Genomic DNA, 18,189 nt, shown 5'->3' with positions numbered 1-18,189 from the left:
TACATATGCAGTAGGAGGGATGGATATAATTTTAGTTCCCACTGCAGTTGACTCTTGCTTGTCTATAAAATATAGATTACAGGCTGTAACGTGTCACTTTTTCAGGACAAAGGAAAATAAGCTGCAAAAAAAAAAAAAAAAGCTTCTGCGGAGTTACTGAATAAGTGGAACAGCAGCTTGTCCAGATGTGATACGAGGAGTTTAGCTCTCTGTAATATTCCACATCGTAGAGCCTGACGTGAAACTGCTAAAAAAACATGCTCCACGGATTCTGAAGTTGACATCTTAGGTTCAAATTAGACATGTCCTTTGGTTGAGGTCTATCTTTACCCACCTCTTCTCTCTCTTGCTCATTATTCTTCCATCTCTCTCTCTCTCTCTCTCGCTTTGTAAGTTAAAGATCCTGATTTGAATGCAGAGGAGGAAGGCTCTGCTGCAAATTGAAAACATATTGATTCTCCTCATGCTCGGAGGGAGAGGGGGCGAAAGGCAGAAGGAGAGAGGAGAGGGTAAGAAGAGAAGGATTGGCGGGGTTAGAGCAAGACTCCGAAGAAGAGCAAGAGAAAAAAGTAGGATGAAATTGGGGGCTGATGCACACAGGGTAGGACAGTTGCCTGGTGCAAGTAACAACTTGTGTGTATGTCTGGTCTCTGGTCACTCTCACTCACACACACACACACACACACAAACACATGCATTGTTTCTTACTCTAAGATAACAAACCCTAGGTTTAGGGCTATGTGGTTACCATGGCAACGGGGTCAGGGCATGTGGTTGTGCATGTTTGCCAGTGTGTGTCTTCCTTACATGTGAGCACATGCTTTCATGGCCAGCTTTGGTGGGGGGAGGCCCCCGGGTTGCCAACGAGAGAGGACAGCGCATAACACGTACAGATGTGCTGACTGCACAGTTTCCATGGGAACAACCCGCCCCCTTCCCCTCCTAACACCAACACATCCCTCCTTCCTCCATTGCTCCCTATTGCACTTGCAAATGCCTGACAAGCTCCGCTAATACGTCTCTGTGCGTCTTTATGTGTGTCCACGTGTGTGGTAGAAGTCTCGCATCAGCTACGGCTTAATCTGTCTCGCTCAGAGCGCGTGTGTCAAGTGCGTGTGTGTGGCTCGTTCTTTAATCAAAGACGAGGGCAAAAAAAGGAGGAGAGCGTGAGGGAGGTGGTGGATGCTATCAAGCAGAGTGGACAAAAAAAAAAAATCACACACACACGTGTGCGCACACACGCCAAGCATCATGTGTGTGCACACCAGCAGTCACAGACATCGCTGGTACCCTGTTGACATGAATTTATTAATTGCATATGCGTGTACCCTATACATTTGTAGGAGCCAGCACGGATGATCGTAAAGCATCTTGTCTTGGGCGCTGTCCAAAGCTGCCATCACGTGGCTGTCCACTGCCACTGCATGTGTGATGGTAGCAAGGCTGTGATGCGTTAAATAACGTGCAAATAGTTCTCGACATCTGTTTCAGACTGCTTAGAGTCCTGCATCACCAGCGTTTACAATAAAACAACCTTATTTGAAAAAAAAAAAAAAAAAAAAGGAGCGTTGCATTGGCCGGGAATCGAACCCGGGCCTCCCGCGTGGCAGGCGAGAATTCTACCACTGAACCACCAATGCTCACAAACACACGTACCTAGTCTCTTCTATACGAAGGCTGCGTGGACCAGCGGATGTAAGGACATTGCCGGCCGATAATTAATGATTGAAACTATATAAGGCAGGAACGTGCAAAGGCGGATATTTTGTCCGTGCTCTGTGTACGTTACGTCTGTGTCTGTGTCGTGTGGGTTAATGTCAATTTAAATTTAATTCAACCTAAACGATGGCGACTGCTTAGACGAGCTAACATGCTAACATTAGTTATAGCATTAGTATTAATACATCTGCTGTCTTTTCCCGTAGCTAACTGCGAAAAATTATTCTCGACATCTGATTCTGACTGCTTAGAGACCTGCATCACCATTCTTTTACAATAAAATAAGATACAAATAAAAAAGATAGCTGCATTGGCCGGGAATCGAACCCGGGCCTCCCGCGTGGCAGGCGAGAATTCTACCACTGAACCACCAATGCTCACACAATTCCTAACAAAAACTGTTTAGTTTCTTTTCTCTCGTAGTGCTTAAAGACTGGGGATGTTTCATAGTGTCCGCTGTGGGGCGTCTGCGTGCTCTCACACTGCTAACCGCGCCAGGTCGGGGGAGCAGTGCAGAGGCAGCACCGGCCACTAGTGCCGTAAAAACAGATTTTACTTCCCTTTGTTTTGCCGGAAAGCCCCGTGTGTGTGTGTCCGCTCTGTAAAGTTGAAAATCACACCGTTAGAAGTCCGGTAGAGGATCACACAGCCACCTCTCCGTGACGTCAAACGCACAGGACGCAGAAAAGTCTCTGTTTATGTTCAGCAGCACGGTCGGCTCGTCCATTTTGTTGCAAAGTGAGCGCACATAAGAGATGAATAGACCGGGGAGCGCCGTCCCAATCCGCGCCTGTGGAGACGCACAAGCACGGCCGAGCGTTTACCTCTTCTGCGGCGTGTCACGTTGTTACGCGCCTCCAGTAAATCCGCGACAGAAGCCAAAAAAGTCGGAAAAAAATCCACGGGGGTAGTAGCTCTGATGTTCATGAGCTCTTCCCTGGAGTAAGGACCAGCAGAATTAAAACACAGTCAAGACGAGACCGTTACTGTTGCTCAGACTGATCATAAACAACATGAAATACAATGATGTCTACATGATTAAATAAAAATAGGTAAATAATGCATAGTTATTAGTAAAAAGTAAATTATTGAGTGCTGAGCTTTGTTACAATGATTTTAAGTCAGTGTTACAACTGGGTAAAAAGGTCAAGTGATTTGTATTAGTCGTGAGTCACTGGACTTAACAATGGCATTATTCTGTATGTTAAACTCTATTTTGGTTAAGTATATTCTGACTGACTTAACCATCTTAGTTAATGCATTCTTTTTTCTTTGGTCTTGCTAAGGAAATTAACCTTTTCCACACTTTTAGCGCTAATCTAAAGTTACGGAATCTGAAGTATTCAAAAAGGATACTTTAGGATACTCACAATAATAGGAGTAATAAATCTAAAAAAAAAAACTTCGAGGTGACAAATTGTGACAGTCGAACCGTAGACAGTAGTTTTCCCATTTAGCGTCCGGATTTAACATGAATACTTTATGTTACGCTCCACTGACACTGTTACCCGTAGCACAACCCCACTGCACATGAACATTGTTATTAATAACAGAGAAATAACTAAAGTACACAGCACCAGAAGTGACTCTATGGCCTATTCTATTTTTCTAAACACTACTGTCATTTTGGGGACTCAGCGCAACCACGCATGCGCCCGCATTTCCGGCTTCCGTAGTCAGAGTTACTTCCGCCAAGAAGAGCGGTGAAGCCTCTAGAAGGTAAAGTAGCAGCGTTTTGTGCTTTTGCATGCAGCTAACAACAGTGCGCACATGCTATCAAGCCCAACACTGTTGAGACGGTAAAAATAATGTACAACTCACCAGTGAACTGTAATCATTCGGCCGTTTGGTAGATTGGTTCCAACAATCAGAGTACATCCACTGCACTGGGGGTAAATTCCATAAAGCTCCTGCTCTTCACATTGAACGTTGCTGGGCATGTGGGAATATGGTAAAGTTAGACGCCTTTATCCAGAGCTACTTAGAAATGAGGTGTCAATAGGCAAAGTCAGGGAGAAGATATGGAAAGCGAAATTTCACGAGGCCAGATGTTTCACTTTTGACAAATGTGTGTCACGTTGGGAACTAGCTATATCATTTGTTTGAGTACAGGACGTTTCTGAAGACTTTCGTCTTCAGAGTACTTTAAACTACAGGCAGCCAGGTATAAACCCTCCCGTCGGACACATAACCGCTTCCTCTGTTTGACCTGCTCAGGTAATGCACATTGGGCCGCACATTGCAGAGACACTACAAGGTGGATCCTTAAAAGCTTTGGTTTTGGTGAGTGTGCAGAGACACACAGGTGCCTCTAACACCACATCTTTTGCACTTGCGTGTGTATGTGTTTTCCTCTGTGTACGTCTCTTTTGTGTTTGGATTGTAGTTAATTGAGTTTCACCCCCCTTTCTCCTTTCTCTCCCCAGACTGTGTTCCTGAGTGTGTGCATGTTCCAGCTGTTGAGGACTGTTGGTCTGAGGGCATTTTCCATGGCATCTGAGACGTACATGTCGGGGACGCACTCTGCCGCTTTCGTCACCTGTCCCAATGACACAGTGGCTAGAGACTTGGCCAAGTAATGCAATTAGCAATATTTGAATTCTGTTTAAAAAATGTTTAGTATTTTTTACTTTCACTTGAGTTAATAATGGTTCTATAATTCCTCTTCTCTTTTGCTGTGACATATGAACATCAGGTTTTCTGTTTAATAAAAACCTGCGTGACCCAGCAGGATACATTTAGCCAACAGCGTTTCTTTGATGCATATTCATTTGTGACTAATTGATTTATTTTTATTTTTTTTGTCTAACAGGGGTATTGTAGAAAAGAAGCTAGCAGCTTGTGTCAACATTCTTCCAGCCATTAAATCTGTGTAAGTTCTGATGTGGCTGCTCTTCAGCATCATGCTGGTCTGAGCTAAATTAAGGATTTGATCCTGTTTTATTGCTACTTCATAAACAAATGTGAATTACTCTGTCGTGTATTTTTGTTTATTCAGCTATGAATGGCAGGGGAAGATTGAGGAGGACAGTGAAGTGCTGTTGGTGAGTCTGGACAAGTTTAATTTCCAATATTATTGAAATTTTTGTTTTTCTACCACAGTTACTGGAATTTACTAATTTATTTCAATAGAAAACAGTGTTTTACTTTTAAAAATGTAATGCTTGGAAGCTGAACAGATTAAAAAATACAAAATAAAAATAACAAATTTGTACATGTAACCTTTTCGCAGGTAAACTGAACAAGATTATAGAGATGCCATAGCTTTGTATTTCCGTCATGATGGGGACAGAGACATATCAGAAAGAATATGACTCATCCAGTGTTTGATGAAGTTGGTCAAGCTGACCTAGTGTCTCTCTCTCTCTTTAGATGATCAAAACAAGAAGTTCCAAGGTGCCTGCTCTTGCTGAATATGTCCGGTAAGTTTATTTTAAAACTCCTAACAGATAACTCTTTGCTGTAGTGTAACTCTAAAAGGACGCTGTGGATCATCTTGTTCCATTACCTGCCTAGCACGGCTTTAATTACTGCTGTCTGTATGTACTGTGTGCTTCTCCGCATACTCAGTTTAATCATAGCTGTTCACTGTCCTCTTCAGCTCCAATCATCCTTATGAGGTGGCCGAGGTCATCAGTCTGCCTATCGACCAGGGCAACCCACCTTACCTCAAGTGGATAGGAGAAGTTGTACCTGAATAAGTGTGGACTGATGGATGGGTGAAACAATTAATGACTAAATTGATATAAAATTAACGTCACCTTAATGGATAATACCACACTTTTCGAACGCACAACCAGTTCTTCAACAGGTTAAATGCAATGAATACTCCCATCCAAAACTGTAATGTTAAGGTGTTATTGTTAACTGCAAAGGGCAAAACAAAGCAGTTTTTTTTGTTTAAATAACAGATTGTGAGATTTGAAGTGAATAAAACATGTATTTTGTTTAAAAAAACAAAACAATGATTTGAGACTTTTCCCCTCTGTTATCTGTATTGTACCTCTAGATGGCAGCCACGGTCCATCACTTTCAAAGTTAACCATCTTTGGTTGGTCTGAAGCTTCCTCTAAAGGCTTTAATCCGAACATACTTTGGTTACATCTCTAATGAATTAAGTAATATGTGATATGAAAGGATTAATTTTCCTTGGTTTTACGTCCGTCAATGACAAGCATATAGCTGAGAGGACATAATGTCAAATGTTACACAGGTAAATACGTTCTACACACACGTACGTACAGTGTGCAGAGGTCAAGTAATATGTTTGCATAGAAGGACAAAAACATTTACATATATGTGTCGTATGTAAACATTTATTGAGCCCACTGTCACCACATTACACTTAGCTTTAGTACTTCACCAAAGCTCTCAAAACATGGCTGATAACACCTGGTAACATCTGAAAGCAAACACTGCACTTTTGGTGATCACAAGACGTAAACTGGGGAAAAGAGCAGTCATGTTGTAAGTGGGACTGGACTCAAAATCTGGGATGAAACTGGAATCTATGAACCTAAAATACATGTGAAACATAGACCTCACACATAGACTCCTAAACACCCCCCCGTCGTTCCCAGTTTGTTAATGAGCATAAAGCAGAGTCTTTTTTTTTTTTTTTTTAACTGGAATAACACTTATCAAAGACTAATAATTGTACCAAAAGAGGTTGTTGTTCTGCTCCACAGGTAGATATTTTTAATACAATCTTTGGTGTTTAAATAAATCTAATGTATGGACAGTAATATACAAGGAAAAGTAATTCTTGTATTAATCAGAAGTACACTTAATTGTAAAGGTTTAGCACATCAAAATGTAATTTCTACATCGAGTAAGCAGTTTTAACACAGCTAGATTTTAGACTTGCTAGAAAATTTGAAAGAGAGACACTTTAACACAAATGTTCAACACTGAATAGTCACAAAGGAAATAGAAACTGTGAATCGGCTTTAGTAAAAACCTCCTTTACAGATTGGAGTAAATGGCAGTATGTTTAGCTTATTGCACATGCCAGGTAGTACGCTAAAGCAAGAGGTGATCATTTAACCCCTTAAAGGGCAAATTTAGTTTCTGAATTGCTTTGAAAAGAAATGCATTGGCTGCATTATATCCATGTTCAGCTGTTTTGGATGCTCAGACACAATGGGTGCAGTTACACACAAAGCTGAACTAAAGCACTAAGGCTGTGAGATGTGAAATTATGCAGTTTACCTTTGTGGGTGGTTCTGAAAAGCCAAAGCAGTAAAAGTTAAAAGTAAATATAGTTGACATTTTCATCTCCCAGTGGGTCATTAATTGTGTTGTGATTCATATACTGTAGTGCATTAGTCATTTCGGTACAAGATGTTCCTGATTTTTCAAAGTGTCTCCTTCAGCGTGACAGAAATAAACACATTGATGATGTTTTAAATGTAGTAGCCCATTTAGCAAAGTCAGTAAAGCTCCCGCCACTTAAACCGACAGCATTGTATCGATCTTTGTGAAGTCAGGGATTCAGTAAAAAGTACCACAACAGTTGGGAAAATAGTCTGAACTCGAAGGATCCGGAGCCAGAAGAGAAAAACGACACCAACAAAACCGACGTACAAGCTGCTAATGGACTGTTTCTGCACACCTTTAGATTGATCTACGATCCTTTCAGGTTCCTTTGGCGTAAATCCAGCATGTTTAATACTGTCTGCTTTTAGGTTTAGTCAAAGCTTCGTTATTTTTTACATTCTCACACCGTAGCAAACACTGTTTTCGCCGACTAGGAAATAATGCAAGCCTGTTATCTGCAAGTACGATCCATATTTGCTCACATCCAATTCAGAACACCTGCGAAACCGTTTAAAGCCACATGTGTACACGTGGGAATCCGCCGAAAACAGGTGTGCGTCTGTTACAAATAACTGATTTCTAGCACAGAGGTTTTGTCCAGGAATTTGTCAGGGTGGGACCTGCTTTTACCCGTCACCGGTAACTCTGCCCCAGTTGGATCGAAACGTCGGCCTTTTCCAGTTTGTCCTCCACGTTTGGCACTCTGACTTGGAAGCTCCAGCGCAGGGTTGCCACTCTGCCTGACCTGCGTCCTTGAGGCCTCTGTTACACCACTCTGGTTTCCATTTCGTGACACTTTGCATATTTCACTCATCTGCATGGACCCTGCTGCTCCACTGTTTTCCTCCTCTTTTCCTTCTTTTTCGCCACAGTTTTCTCCACGCACATTGGTGACTCCTTCACTCTTTTGCGTTTGGTATACAATGCCGCCCCACTCCTCCGTGGCGCGTTGTACCTCTGTGCCAGCCCTCTCGTTGCTCTTCACCCTGCGTGAAGTGCGGCACAGGGCCTTCCTGAAGCCTCTCTTAAAGTTGTCGGAGAGAAAGCCGTACAGTATGGGGTTGGCACAGCTGTTCGCATATGACAGCACCACCACAAAAAAGTAGAGGCCCCTGAAGTCCCGAGGCAGGACCACCAGGAGGTTCACAATGTTCAGAACATAGAAAGGCAGCCAGCAGAGGACAAACACCGCCACGACTACAACCACCATCCTGGTGATTTTACGCTCCGATTTCCTGCGCCGAGATGATGTGGCCTGTGCCCGTTTTCCAACACTTCGCACCTTTGTAAAGAAAGAAAAGGAATAGTTACCCATCTCATTTAAAGTCGGCTCACCCTAATTAAAAGAGAAACAGACTCACAGCATCTGCATTGCTGAGATTGTTGCCGCCAACGTAACAAAATACGACTTCAAGCTTTCGACCTAACATCACTTTACAAGTACAAGAGGCTTCTCTTTTTGAAAATAAGTGGAGGCTTAATCATGTTTTATATTGTAGTGGATTATTCTTCATCTTGTTTCCTTTAGAGCAATCACATATTAGCTCGAACACATTGTGCTTCTATATGATTTCTCTGAAATTGCCCTGCAAAATCGTGGACGGAAAACAGTCCAATTATAGAGGATGTGCTCCAGTGCGCTTCTGCAGTTATTGATAACAGTGGTTAATGCATTAAGGGGAGTCGATCCATTACAGCTTTATTTGGAAGGACTTCTTTGTACAGTCAATGGACAATAGACTTTTTTCTGCTAAAATATTAACTACCGGCCTATGACTCAGGGACTTAAACGGTGTCTGAGGCTCATCGCTAGTATAGTATTTTGTGCTATTTGCCAAAGTGAATGACAAGAGCAAGAAACCAAATTTGAAACCAGCATTTTCCCCCAAAATCTGGACATGCGGTAGAGTGTGTAGATGTAAGTGCTGTACCTTGATGACGATCAACAGGTAGCACAAGCAGATGACCAGCAGTGGGCAGAAGAAGCCAACAGTGCATGTGTAGACGATAAAGGACGTCTTCCACACCTCTGCTGGCTCGGGCCACACGATGCTGCAGTTCCCATCATCTTTTAGCACATTTGCAAACACCACCACGGGCAGCACCACCACAAAAGACCCCGCCCAAACTGTGGCGCTTATAGCCTTGGCCACATGGGGGCGCCGCCACCAGCAGGAGCGGATGGGGTGCACCACAGCCAGGTAGCGGTCCACTGACATCACAGTCAGGCAGAAGATGCTGGTAAACTGGTTGATGGCGTCCACTGTCATGACCACACGGCACATTAGAGAGCCGAAGGGCCAGGAGAGCAAGGCGTTCTGCACCGCCAGGAAAGGCACACCTAGCATGAAGAGCTCATCCGCAATGGCCAAGTTGAGGATGTAGATGTTGGTGACTGACTCATTCTTGGTGTAGTTGACAACAACGTGGATGACCAAAGTGTTTCCCACCAGGCCGACGATGCACACGATCCCATAGATAAGAGGAATGAAGATCCCAGCCAAACCAGGGAGCGATACAGGTTCAGGCTTGGTGCAGTTCTGACACGTGCTGTTTAGGAAAGAGCCATCAGGTGGTGTGAAGTCCAACTGTTCGGAGGGGGTGGAGAGGATCAGGAAATGAGAGTGAGGGGGGGAAATGTTGTTGCTCCAGGTAGCTGTAGTGGCTCCCTGAGGCAGGAAGGAAACACGAGTGGCCTGGATGATTTCCATGAAGGAGTTAAGGAATATGAGGCAATAGAAGTCAGCGAGGTCCCATCAGTGACAGGTCAACAGCCCTAAAAGGAAAAACACATTAATGATGCATGTAGTTTAACATTTTGGAAAGAAGGCAGGTATTTACAGTATTGTCAAGAGACCGATGAGGTGGTTGATAGTATTGAAATGATAATGTATGAAAAATACTATACCAACTAATCTGAATAACTAATAAGTTGCACCATGTTTGGGGACTTGTTGTTTGTTGGCAAAAGTTAGATGGAAGATCCACATCTTCCTATTAGACCACAGCCAGTTTCATTAGCTGTGTCCACATATAGAAAAATTAAAACTTTTATCTGCACCTCAAAAGCTCATAAACTACCACTTGTTTTTTCCAAATCCATAGAAAATGAAGTGGAAATGCAACAAGTTGTGGCGTAATAATTATGTGCTGGACTTATTCTTAGCTGGGAGTAACAACTTCTTAGTGTTGACCATTGTTGTGTCCTGTTCCTCCTCTTACTTCAATTTTTCATCATCTCTCTAGAATCAACTCTTCAATAAAGTACATGTAACGTGCGATTGGACCTCATCTCCATGTAAACATCGCTGCTCGTACAGCTAAGCTGCTCCTGCGGATCTGACAGTCAAAAGTTTAAAAAGTTTGTTCCAATCTCAGCCCATCTGCATCTAGAATACCAAACCACTAATCAACGTAACAAGCCTCCTTCCGTCACAACAAAAACAAGTCTGCACCGGAACAAAAACAGAACATGCTTAGTTCTATTACTACAAGACTTGTTTATGAAGCCCCCCTGGCTTCTTAATAACCACCATGCCCCACGCAGGCACACCCTCATCCCTCATAGCGAAGGCCAGTAATTGGTGCTCTGTTAGGAACAAAATGCATTAACCTGCAGAGGAAAAAAAAAGATAACAGAGACATGTCCTCCACAACCTTAACCTAAGTGCATTAATGCAGAGGTGAGGAGGATGAAAAGTGAAGGTTACACATTTGAAGTAAATGTCGATGTAGAGAGTCGGTGTGTTTGTAAAAGTCCTACGCAAGATTTTATTATTGCCAGAAATGAATAAAAAAAACGAGGGCGCTTGGCTTTATTGCAGCTTAAAGGCTACTGTAGCTAAGACGAAACACCACCACCTCATCGTCCCTGTTCACACACGTGAAGTGTTGGTGCACAGTAAGCTTTCACTTTAAGTCAACAACAGCCGAGGTGTCCTGAATGTGGTATATGCTGTACAACTGTGAGAGGATCTGAGCCACTTGACCCTCATAAATACATAAGTACACACTGATATAAATGAGTGTACGCATACATTTTGACTCCAGCTTCTATCGGCTCTCGTCAGTATTAAAGCTGGGCAAGGATTATTTACATATGGTGATTATATGGAACAATATACTGTAGGGGAGGAGAGGCGATCGTGTGGATGTATGTAAGTGATAATAACAAATGAAAGTTAATTTAATTATTAATTTAAAGCACATGGTTGCGTTGTCTTCATCTTATTGCACATAGAGAAAGTTTAAATAAATGCACGGCAACTTAATCGATCGACTGCGTGGTGGCATGTGTAAAACTGTTCTTGGGTCTGGTTGTTGTGGTGTAATATGTTCTGCAGTGCTGCCTAGAGAGTAGAGAATAAGGAAATAGGTTCAACTGCGAATATGTGTTAAAAACAGCAACTGCTTATTCATAGTCAAGAAATTAAAAGTAACCTACACGATATTCAGGACTAGAAGGGAACATGACAGACACTAGTTTACCCTAAAATCCAAAGCAAGCTGTGAATTTCTCTGGTCATAAATCTAAACAAAGATGCAGCTTCATACACTTTTAAAATATATATTTAAAAATTTTTTAAAACAGCCACAAGATAAGGTTTGTACACAAAATACAGGACAAAAAAAATTATAAATAATCAGTGATAGAATTAATACACTACTAAAATCCACTTAGCTACATATCTGCATGTTCACATTCACTTCCCTTTATTCACCCCAAACACTGTTCCATCCTAATCTCTGACACACACAATAAGAGCAGATGGACAATCTTTCTTCCCAGAAGGCATCACCTTATTTGTCAACCATTGTACGACGGCCTCAGAGAACAACTTCCTGGGAGAAGTTGCTATGGCGATGGACAGTCAAAATGTATGTGTGTGTGTCTGTAGGGGGGGTGTTAGACAAACAACAGAGGCGATTCAGATACAGGGGCAATAAGTGTTCTGTTAGCACTGTGTTTGAGTGGACAAGTGAGTGACATGTGCACTTGTGTATGGAAACTGTCCTCTGAGCCCGTGCTAGGTGCGGATCCGGTTTAGAGGTCTTAGTGAAATGTCCATGTCACCAGGGGCTTTGTATGATGTCAGCATCAGGATGCACACAGTAGCAGGTTAAGTCAGGCCGTTAGTACACTGTGATCCACTGATTACTCCCGTGGTCCCGTGATCGACTAGAAGGGCATATTGTGATGCAGATTTTAGTGACTATTGTTTATTTACAACTCCCGTCACAGACATATGATGGGAGCAAAAGTTGATTGAAAAGGGAGCAGATGGGGACGGAGTTGTTCTGCAACAAAATGACACTACAGAGAAGATTGTTTAGCGTGGGTGCTATTTCTGAACATGGAGGAGGAGGGAACCGTTGGAACTGATGTAACTCTGCAGTTACTCTTCCCTCTCTTATGCATAGCGGCATCTTTTAGCTCTTTGTTTTGGTTTCATGCAACTTCTGCTCCAACAGCTGCCCGCGGGAGCCGTTTTCAGATAAACCAACCGTGTGTGAGTTTGCATTTTGTTTGCGCGGCCTCCAAATGGCCATATCTCACCTTCAGGTTTGAGCTGCGGAGGAGGGTTCAGTATGTTTGAAGGCTGCGGTGGAATAACACAAATGAGACATTTTTGTCCTTCATAACAGTGCACACACCTGAGCCGGAGGTCACCGCACAGCGTCACGAAAAGAAGGACACGTCATGGTTTGTTATGTCAAATAAGTGACCATGTGCTACAGTGCACAATACAAAGAGTGAGGACAGAGAGAGGGAGCTTGTTTCTAGAGTTGCTATTTAGTGTGACTTTATTGATGGTAGAGAGCGTTAGCATCTCTAACTCTTGCTGTGATTTTCCTTTTACTCCTGTTTTCGGTCCAACAAAGATTAACGACTAGTAGCAATGGGAAATAATAAAACGGTTTGAAAACAATCCCAACCCTGGCGTTCATGACCTTTTCAACACCTGTCATCTCTGCTCAATCATAACTCGAAAGCTCTGATGATGTATTTTATTATTATAATATTTGATAGTGAAGACTGTGGGAAACCATCCAAACTGGCCTCAGCTTTTGAAGGCGCAAGTCTCTGACGTGTCAAAGCCTGCAAAACCCTAAGTCCCACGGGGCCTGAGCTTTTGATATTTTAAGGGGTTGATTTCTTTGCCTAAACATTAGTTTCCACTCTCCTTTAGTTGTGATTGTGCAGAAGTGACACATTCCGTCTCGGTGTATGGGTTGCGCAGCACTCAGATATATTAACAGATCGCATTTCTAGTACCTCTCACACAGCTAAATGAGCATCTATACGGAGAAGGCAGACACATACAAATGCATCTTTCGTGCAACCAAAGGCATCGGCCTTGAATGCAACAGCTGGATTTCCTGAAAGCAGTCAGCACTGTTACACTGACAGTACTCTTGACTCTGTGCATATGAAAGGGCTTTTTATGATTGCATGGTTGATACTAGGGGTGAAGAGCTGCTTCCTCCTCACTGAAAAACTCGGTGGATTCCTGTGTAATTACCTCAAAAATGTTCAAGCCACAGCTTAGTACAAACAAGCAGCTGATGTGAATAACAGACCACAAGGTCACCATTAAAACAAATGTCTATTTGGTAAATATTCATTTGTTCGCTCAGTGAAATACATTTACACTACTCCAATACCCAGTCATTAATATGAGCTTCGAGAGCATTTTAGGCCATTTGCATTATTTCTTTTACACTCTGTTCTCTGATTAAAAGCTGGACCCTTTTAGAGACTTTGTGACACTGTGTTTTCATGTAGTACATGTAGTAGCACGTAAGTGCCTTGACTCCTCGTTTTGACTTTCACAGATCCGTTATTTATGACTGCTGATAGCCTGATGCAATATTTAAAGGCACTATTGCTTTTATAGGGTCAGGATGTGTAAAAAATGAGGACATTTTCAAGCACAACCAAAGAAAAAAATAATTTGGTGTGCTTTGACAACGTGGGTGGTTTTATGTTAAACGCGACAACTTTTATAACAGGTTTATTCGGCTAATGAATGACTGTGCCGGTGTCTAATAAATCATTCTGTGATGTTTTACATAAACGCCTTCAATGCCCCAAAGGTCATGACTTTTAGTTGATGCTTGTGTTCATCAGTCGGACCTCACCACAGGGCAATTTCACCTCTGACCTTTACAACTGCAGACAGCTATAGACCAGACTGTTTCATTAATAACATCAATGAAAACATCAATAAAAACACGTATAACTGCAGATTTTGCTGCAGACTCAGCATTTGTTACTGCAGTAACTCTGACTTGCCTTATAGTTAGATCCCTGAACATTTATTAGCGAAGTGCCTGAGAGCAATAATGAAGTGGCAAAAGAAGTTACTAATTAGAGAGTGGCACACTTTTGTATTGCAAACAATAATCATTTCAAGTTAAGATTTTACAAAACACTATAACAAATAAGATTATTGCAATTTTGGGCACAAATCTTAATCTATCATTAAGATAAGTAAGGCGGCTACTTCTTGCACAGTTGCAAACTAAACACTTCACATGGTTAAAAACACACCATCCCCACCATGAAGCATGGTGGTGGCAGCATCAAGCTGTGTGGATGCTTCTCTGCGGCAGCCGATGGAAGACAGCAGCAAAATAGAGAGAAATCCTTGACTTGGGAGATAAGTTGTTTTCTAGACAGTCACCTGTCAGCTACCCTGCAGCTGAAGCTACTCAGACACGGCTTAAAGGCAACAAAGCTTATGTTCTCTAAAGGCCAAGTCCACAGCTCAATCCAACTGAAAATTTGTGGCTGGACCTGAAAAAGGCTGTGGGGACTGAACCACACAGGCTTAATGGTCCAATGCAAACCTGCATCTACTTTTAGTTCATTTGGATTCCTATGTAGAAATCTTTGGTAAATCTTTGTCATAAAATCCAAAGCGAATTGACCATTCAATGCTAAAAGTAAATATAAGGGCAAAACATCTGAAGTACACACATACTTTTTACGGGTGAGCCTTTTTTGGGATTAGACGTATTGCAGATACGGGATATTTCAAGTGGGCTTCAGTGTGTATACAGTGTGTACGAGTTATGTAGCCCCACTGATCGATGATGAACAAAAAGGGTTTTTTGGTTCCACTGGATGATGCTCGTCAGCTAATTGGCGATCCATCAGTCTTATTGCACAGGCCAGTCTGCCTCCACTGCTGCAGTTCAGTTAATGGATTTTTGTGGGGCTGTAAAGGGGCTGGATCTAGTCTGCATCCTGCCACATCCCTGCCTCCACATTTTTCATTACAAAGCCTGACGAGAGCTCACAGACCAGCCATGAGTTTGACGGATATTCTCACGAGCTCTTTGTGCATGCGTGCACATTCAAACACAACTGGGACGTCTTCGAGGTGGTTTGCCTTTTCCAAGCCACACGTATGCATACGCAGAAAGATAAATCAAGGGGTCTCACATACACCTGAATTCAAATGAGTCGTTTAGCTCTGAGTGAAAGGTTTGAGGTTAATTTTTAAAAGATGTAGACTTTGAAGCAGCTATATAATAAAGAGCATTTGAGGGCAAATTCATGTTTTGATATGTGTGTGGAGTGTATTTAAGCTGTGTGATGCCACAAGTGTTTTAAATGGAGTTGTTTCTACAATTAACTTCTCTCCCCACACACAGAGTGCAGCACATGTGTAGCCTGTACAGATGCATGTAATTACAGGTCATATTCAGCCAGAACAGAATAAAAAGCCCTAAAAGCAACATTAGAGTGGATGTTTGGCAATTAAATAAAGAGCTCCTGTGGTGTGTGTGTGTGTGTGTGTGCGTTTGTGTGTGTGTGTGTGTGTGTGTGTGTGTGTGTGTTTCCCCAGACTGATTTGGAGAGTGGGGCATGAGAGGTTAATTTTTTTTTCTTTTTTACGCCTTTTCACGAGTCTTGCTGCCTCTGCTGCAACAGTCTTCTGCAACTAAGAAACAATAACAGCCAGGATATAGAGTTTATGCTCCAAGATGTTGTTTATCAGGCAGAAACAGAGAAGGCTTCTGTTTGTCATTCTTCAAAGTTCCTGTTCATTTTGCAAGAATTGTATTCTCCCTTCCCTCATCTCTTCACGGTTGTTTTATTCTTTCGCTCGTCTCTGTTTTGTCTCTTCTCTGCTCAGAAATTCAGTTTTCACTCTTCTCAACTCTCGCTGAGGCTCCTCTCTTCATCTTAACTCATCCCCTCCCAACGCTACTTGTCTCCTTCTCCACTTCTTTGTCTTAGTGGTTTACCGACGGGTCTTTTTCTCAGATCGCAGCAGGGCTGCAGACCGATTGGCAGGGAAACTGATGCAGTTTGTTTCACTTTGGGCATCTGACACACTGTTATGTCAAACCATCACTCAATGGGCTCAGGTTTCTCAATAATATAATTGCAGGCTACATAATACAGAATTATAGTGTAAACATACGCTCATATTGCTATTTTATATATATATGTAGCTACAGCCCGTTATGTTACTGCACAAAATATTGGCAGATCATTCATCATCCAGCGATGCGCAAAAGGCAAACAGAAATCCACGGTGTATAACAGACTATCGCCTTTGATACTGTCATGGAGTCACAGGCTCCTCTGAATTGTCAGGGCAGCAAGGAGATAAAATATTGGACTATGTTCGTGATACGATTCCTGTGAACACACACGCAATTTATCAGTCGACGGGATTGAAAACCCTTTACACACGAAAGGACAAAGTAAACACAGCAGAAAGAGCAAGAAGTAGTTTCATGGAGACTTACCAACGTCTGGAGTTCTTTCAAACGCAACATGGTTTCTGTGGTGTTTTCTTCCCGAAGGTCAAACGGAGTCTCACTCACTTGTGAACTGACGCGTTAAATAGCTCCGTGTCCGCTCGGAGGAGCTCCGCTTGCAAAGCCACACACTCCACTCCTACACACACACACACAAACACACGCGTGTGCGCGGTTGGGGGCACAATTAGGCTATTTATGTTCGAGTTATGGATTTATTCGCGGCGCAATGATTTAATATTTTAAATTTAAGGCAGGGCTTGTAATTTACAGACATTCATTAAACGTCACATTGTAAGACCATTAAGGTTTAATTCAGGAATCTTGGGCACCGTATGAAATCTCTCTCTCACACGCGCGCACGTGCACACACACGCACGCACAAACACACACACACACACACACACACACACACACACACAAACAGCTAGGTTAAAGTCTAAAGTGAGAAGTATTTAGTGTGACTTTAACTTGCACTTAGCGTGTCTTGAACTCTCTTGGGCCAAAAATAGGAGTGAAAGACCAAGGAAACTGTCAAAAACCTGATAAGAGTCTCACAGTTTCTCAGAGACTGGGAGAACTACGGGTAGGACCTGGCTCAGCATCTGGATGCCATGTTAATCCCTATGGGATGGGGTCATGTGGAGAGAGAAAGGAAAAGAGCAACAAAGAGCAACAACAATCTGAACTGTGAGCTGGTTCCACAGGAGAGGAGCTTGATATCTAAAGGCTCTGCCTTTCCTTCAGTCATGCTTTTTTCACTTTCAAACTTTAGGCCCTCTTCTGGGGCAGGGGCCGAGATTAACAGGGGTGAGTGTGCTTTTGTGAAGTACTGCTCAGACCTACACCACATATTCAAGTGACTGGAGTAAACAAAACGGACACTGGGGAGAAAGTGGTATTTTCTATGCTGTTGTAGATGCTATATGACAATCTATAACAATAATGATAATAAAAGCAAATAAAATAATGACTGAACACAAGGAGAATTATAAACATCCTAATAAAAGTAAGCTATGCAATTTTAAGGGATACATAACAAAGGCCACACATTGGATGTGGTGCACCTCAATTCAGTTAAACTTTATTTAGAATATCGTGCTGTTCGCCACAAAATCATCTAAAGGCACTTTACATAACAAGCCAAGACTAAACAGATATAGCCAAATCCCAGTGAGCAAGCACTACCATGGAGAGAAAAAATTAACCTTAATGGAAAAAAAACACTGACACAACCAGGCTCAGCGTGGCCATCTGCCTTAATACCAAAAACAGCACCTACTTGCTTAGTGCATTTTTATAATAAGTTTAACTGTCAACTGTCCCTGGTTTGTATCCACTTGCTGGCTGGACTCTTTTGATGTGTAG

At 42.4% G+C, this 18,189-nt stretch overlaps 2 protein-coding genes and 2 non-coding genes across 5 annotated transcripts; 1 reads left to right on the top strand and 3 right to left on the bottom strand.

The window, feature by feature from the left end:
• Positions 1-1,569: 1,569 nt before the first annotated feature.
• Positions 1,570-1,640, bottom strand: trnag-gcc (transfer RNA glycine (anticodon GCC)). The gene has a single exon. It is a non-coding gene; the product is annotated as a tRNA-Gly (tRNA).
• A 385-nt stretch (positions 1,641-2,025) lies between these two features.
• trnag-gcc (transfer RNA glycine (anticodon GCC)) lies at positions 2,026-2,096 on the bottom strand. Its single transcript has one exon. It is a non-coding gene; the product is annotated as a tRNA-Gly (tRNA).
• Positions 2,097-3,284: 1,188 nt separating this feature from the next.
• LOC137123604 (protein CutA homolog) lies at positions 3,285-5,687 on the top strand. 2 transcript variants are annotated; one of them, XM_067497606.1, is made up of 7 exons: positions 3,351-3,438; positions 3,937-4,002; positions 4,146-4,294; positions 4,532-4,591; positions 4,718-4,763; positions 5,092-5,141; positions 5,321-5,687. In XM_067497606.1, the coding sequence occupies exons 2-7, from the start codon at positions 3,940-3,942 to the stop codon at positions 5,418-5,420; spliced, it is 468 nt and encodes a 155-aa protein (XP_067353707.1). In that variant the 5' UTR covers positions 3,351-3,438; positions 3,937-3,939; the 3' UTR covers positions 5,421-5,687. The 2 variants fall into 2 exon arrangements, with proteins under 2 accessions (XP_067353708.1, XP_067353707.1); XM_067497607.1 differs by lacking the exon at positions 3,937-4,002 and having other exon boundaries at positions 3,285-3,438.
• Positions 5,688-6,667: 980 nt separating this feature from the next.
• Positions 6,668-16,944, bottom strand: si:zfos-169g10.2 (somatostatin receptor type 5). Its single transcript, XM_067497605.1, has 3 exons — positions 16,810-16,944; positions 8,970-9,814; positions 6,668-8,320 (listed from the first exon to the last, which is right to left on the bottom strand). Exons 2-3 carry the CDS (start codon positions 9,747-9,749, stop codon positions 7,601-7,603), a joined length of 1,500 nt encoding a protein of 499 aa, XP_067353706.1. The 5' UTR covers positions 9,750-9,814; positions 16,810-16,944; the 3' UTR covers positions 6,668-7,600.
• Between the last annotated feature and the right edge of the window lie 1,245 nt (positions 16,945-18,189).

Source organism: Channa argus, chromosome 3, assembly GCF_033026475.1.
Source record: "Channa argus isolate prfri chromosome 3, Channa argus male v1.0, whole genome shotgun sequence".
In the NCBI taxonomy this organism is placed as follows: domain Eukaryota; kingdom Metazoa; phylum Chordata; class Actinopteri; order Anabantiformes; family Channidae; genus Channa; species Channa argus.
The sequence above is the reverse complement of the archived record's forward strand: the minus strand, read 5'-3'. Positions and strand labels throughout refer to the sequence as shown.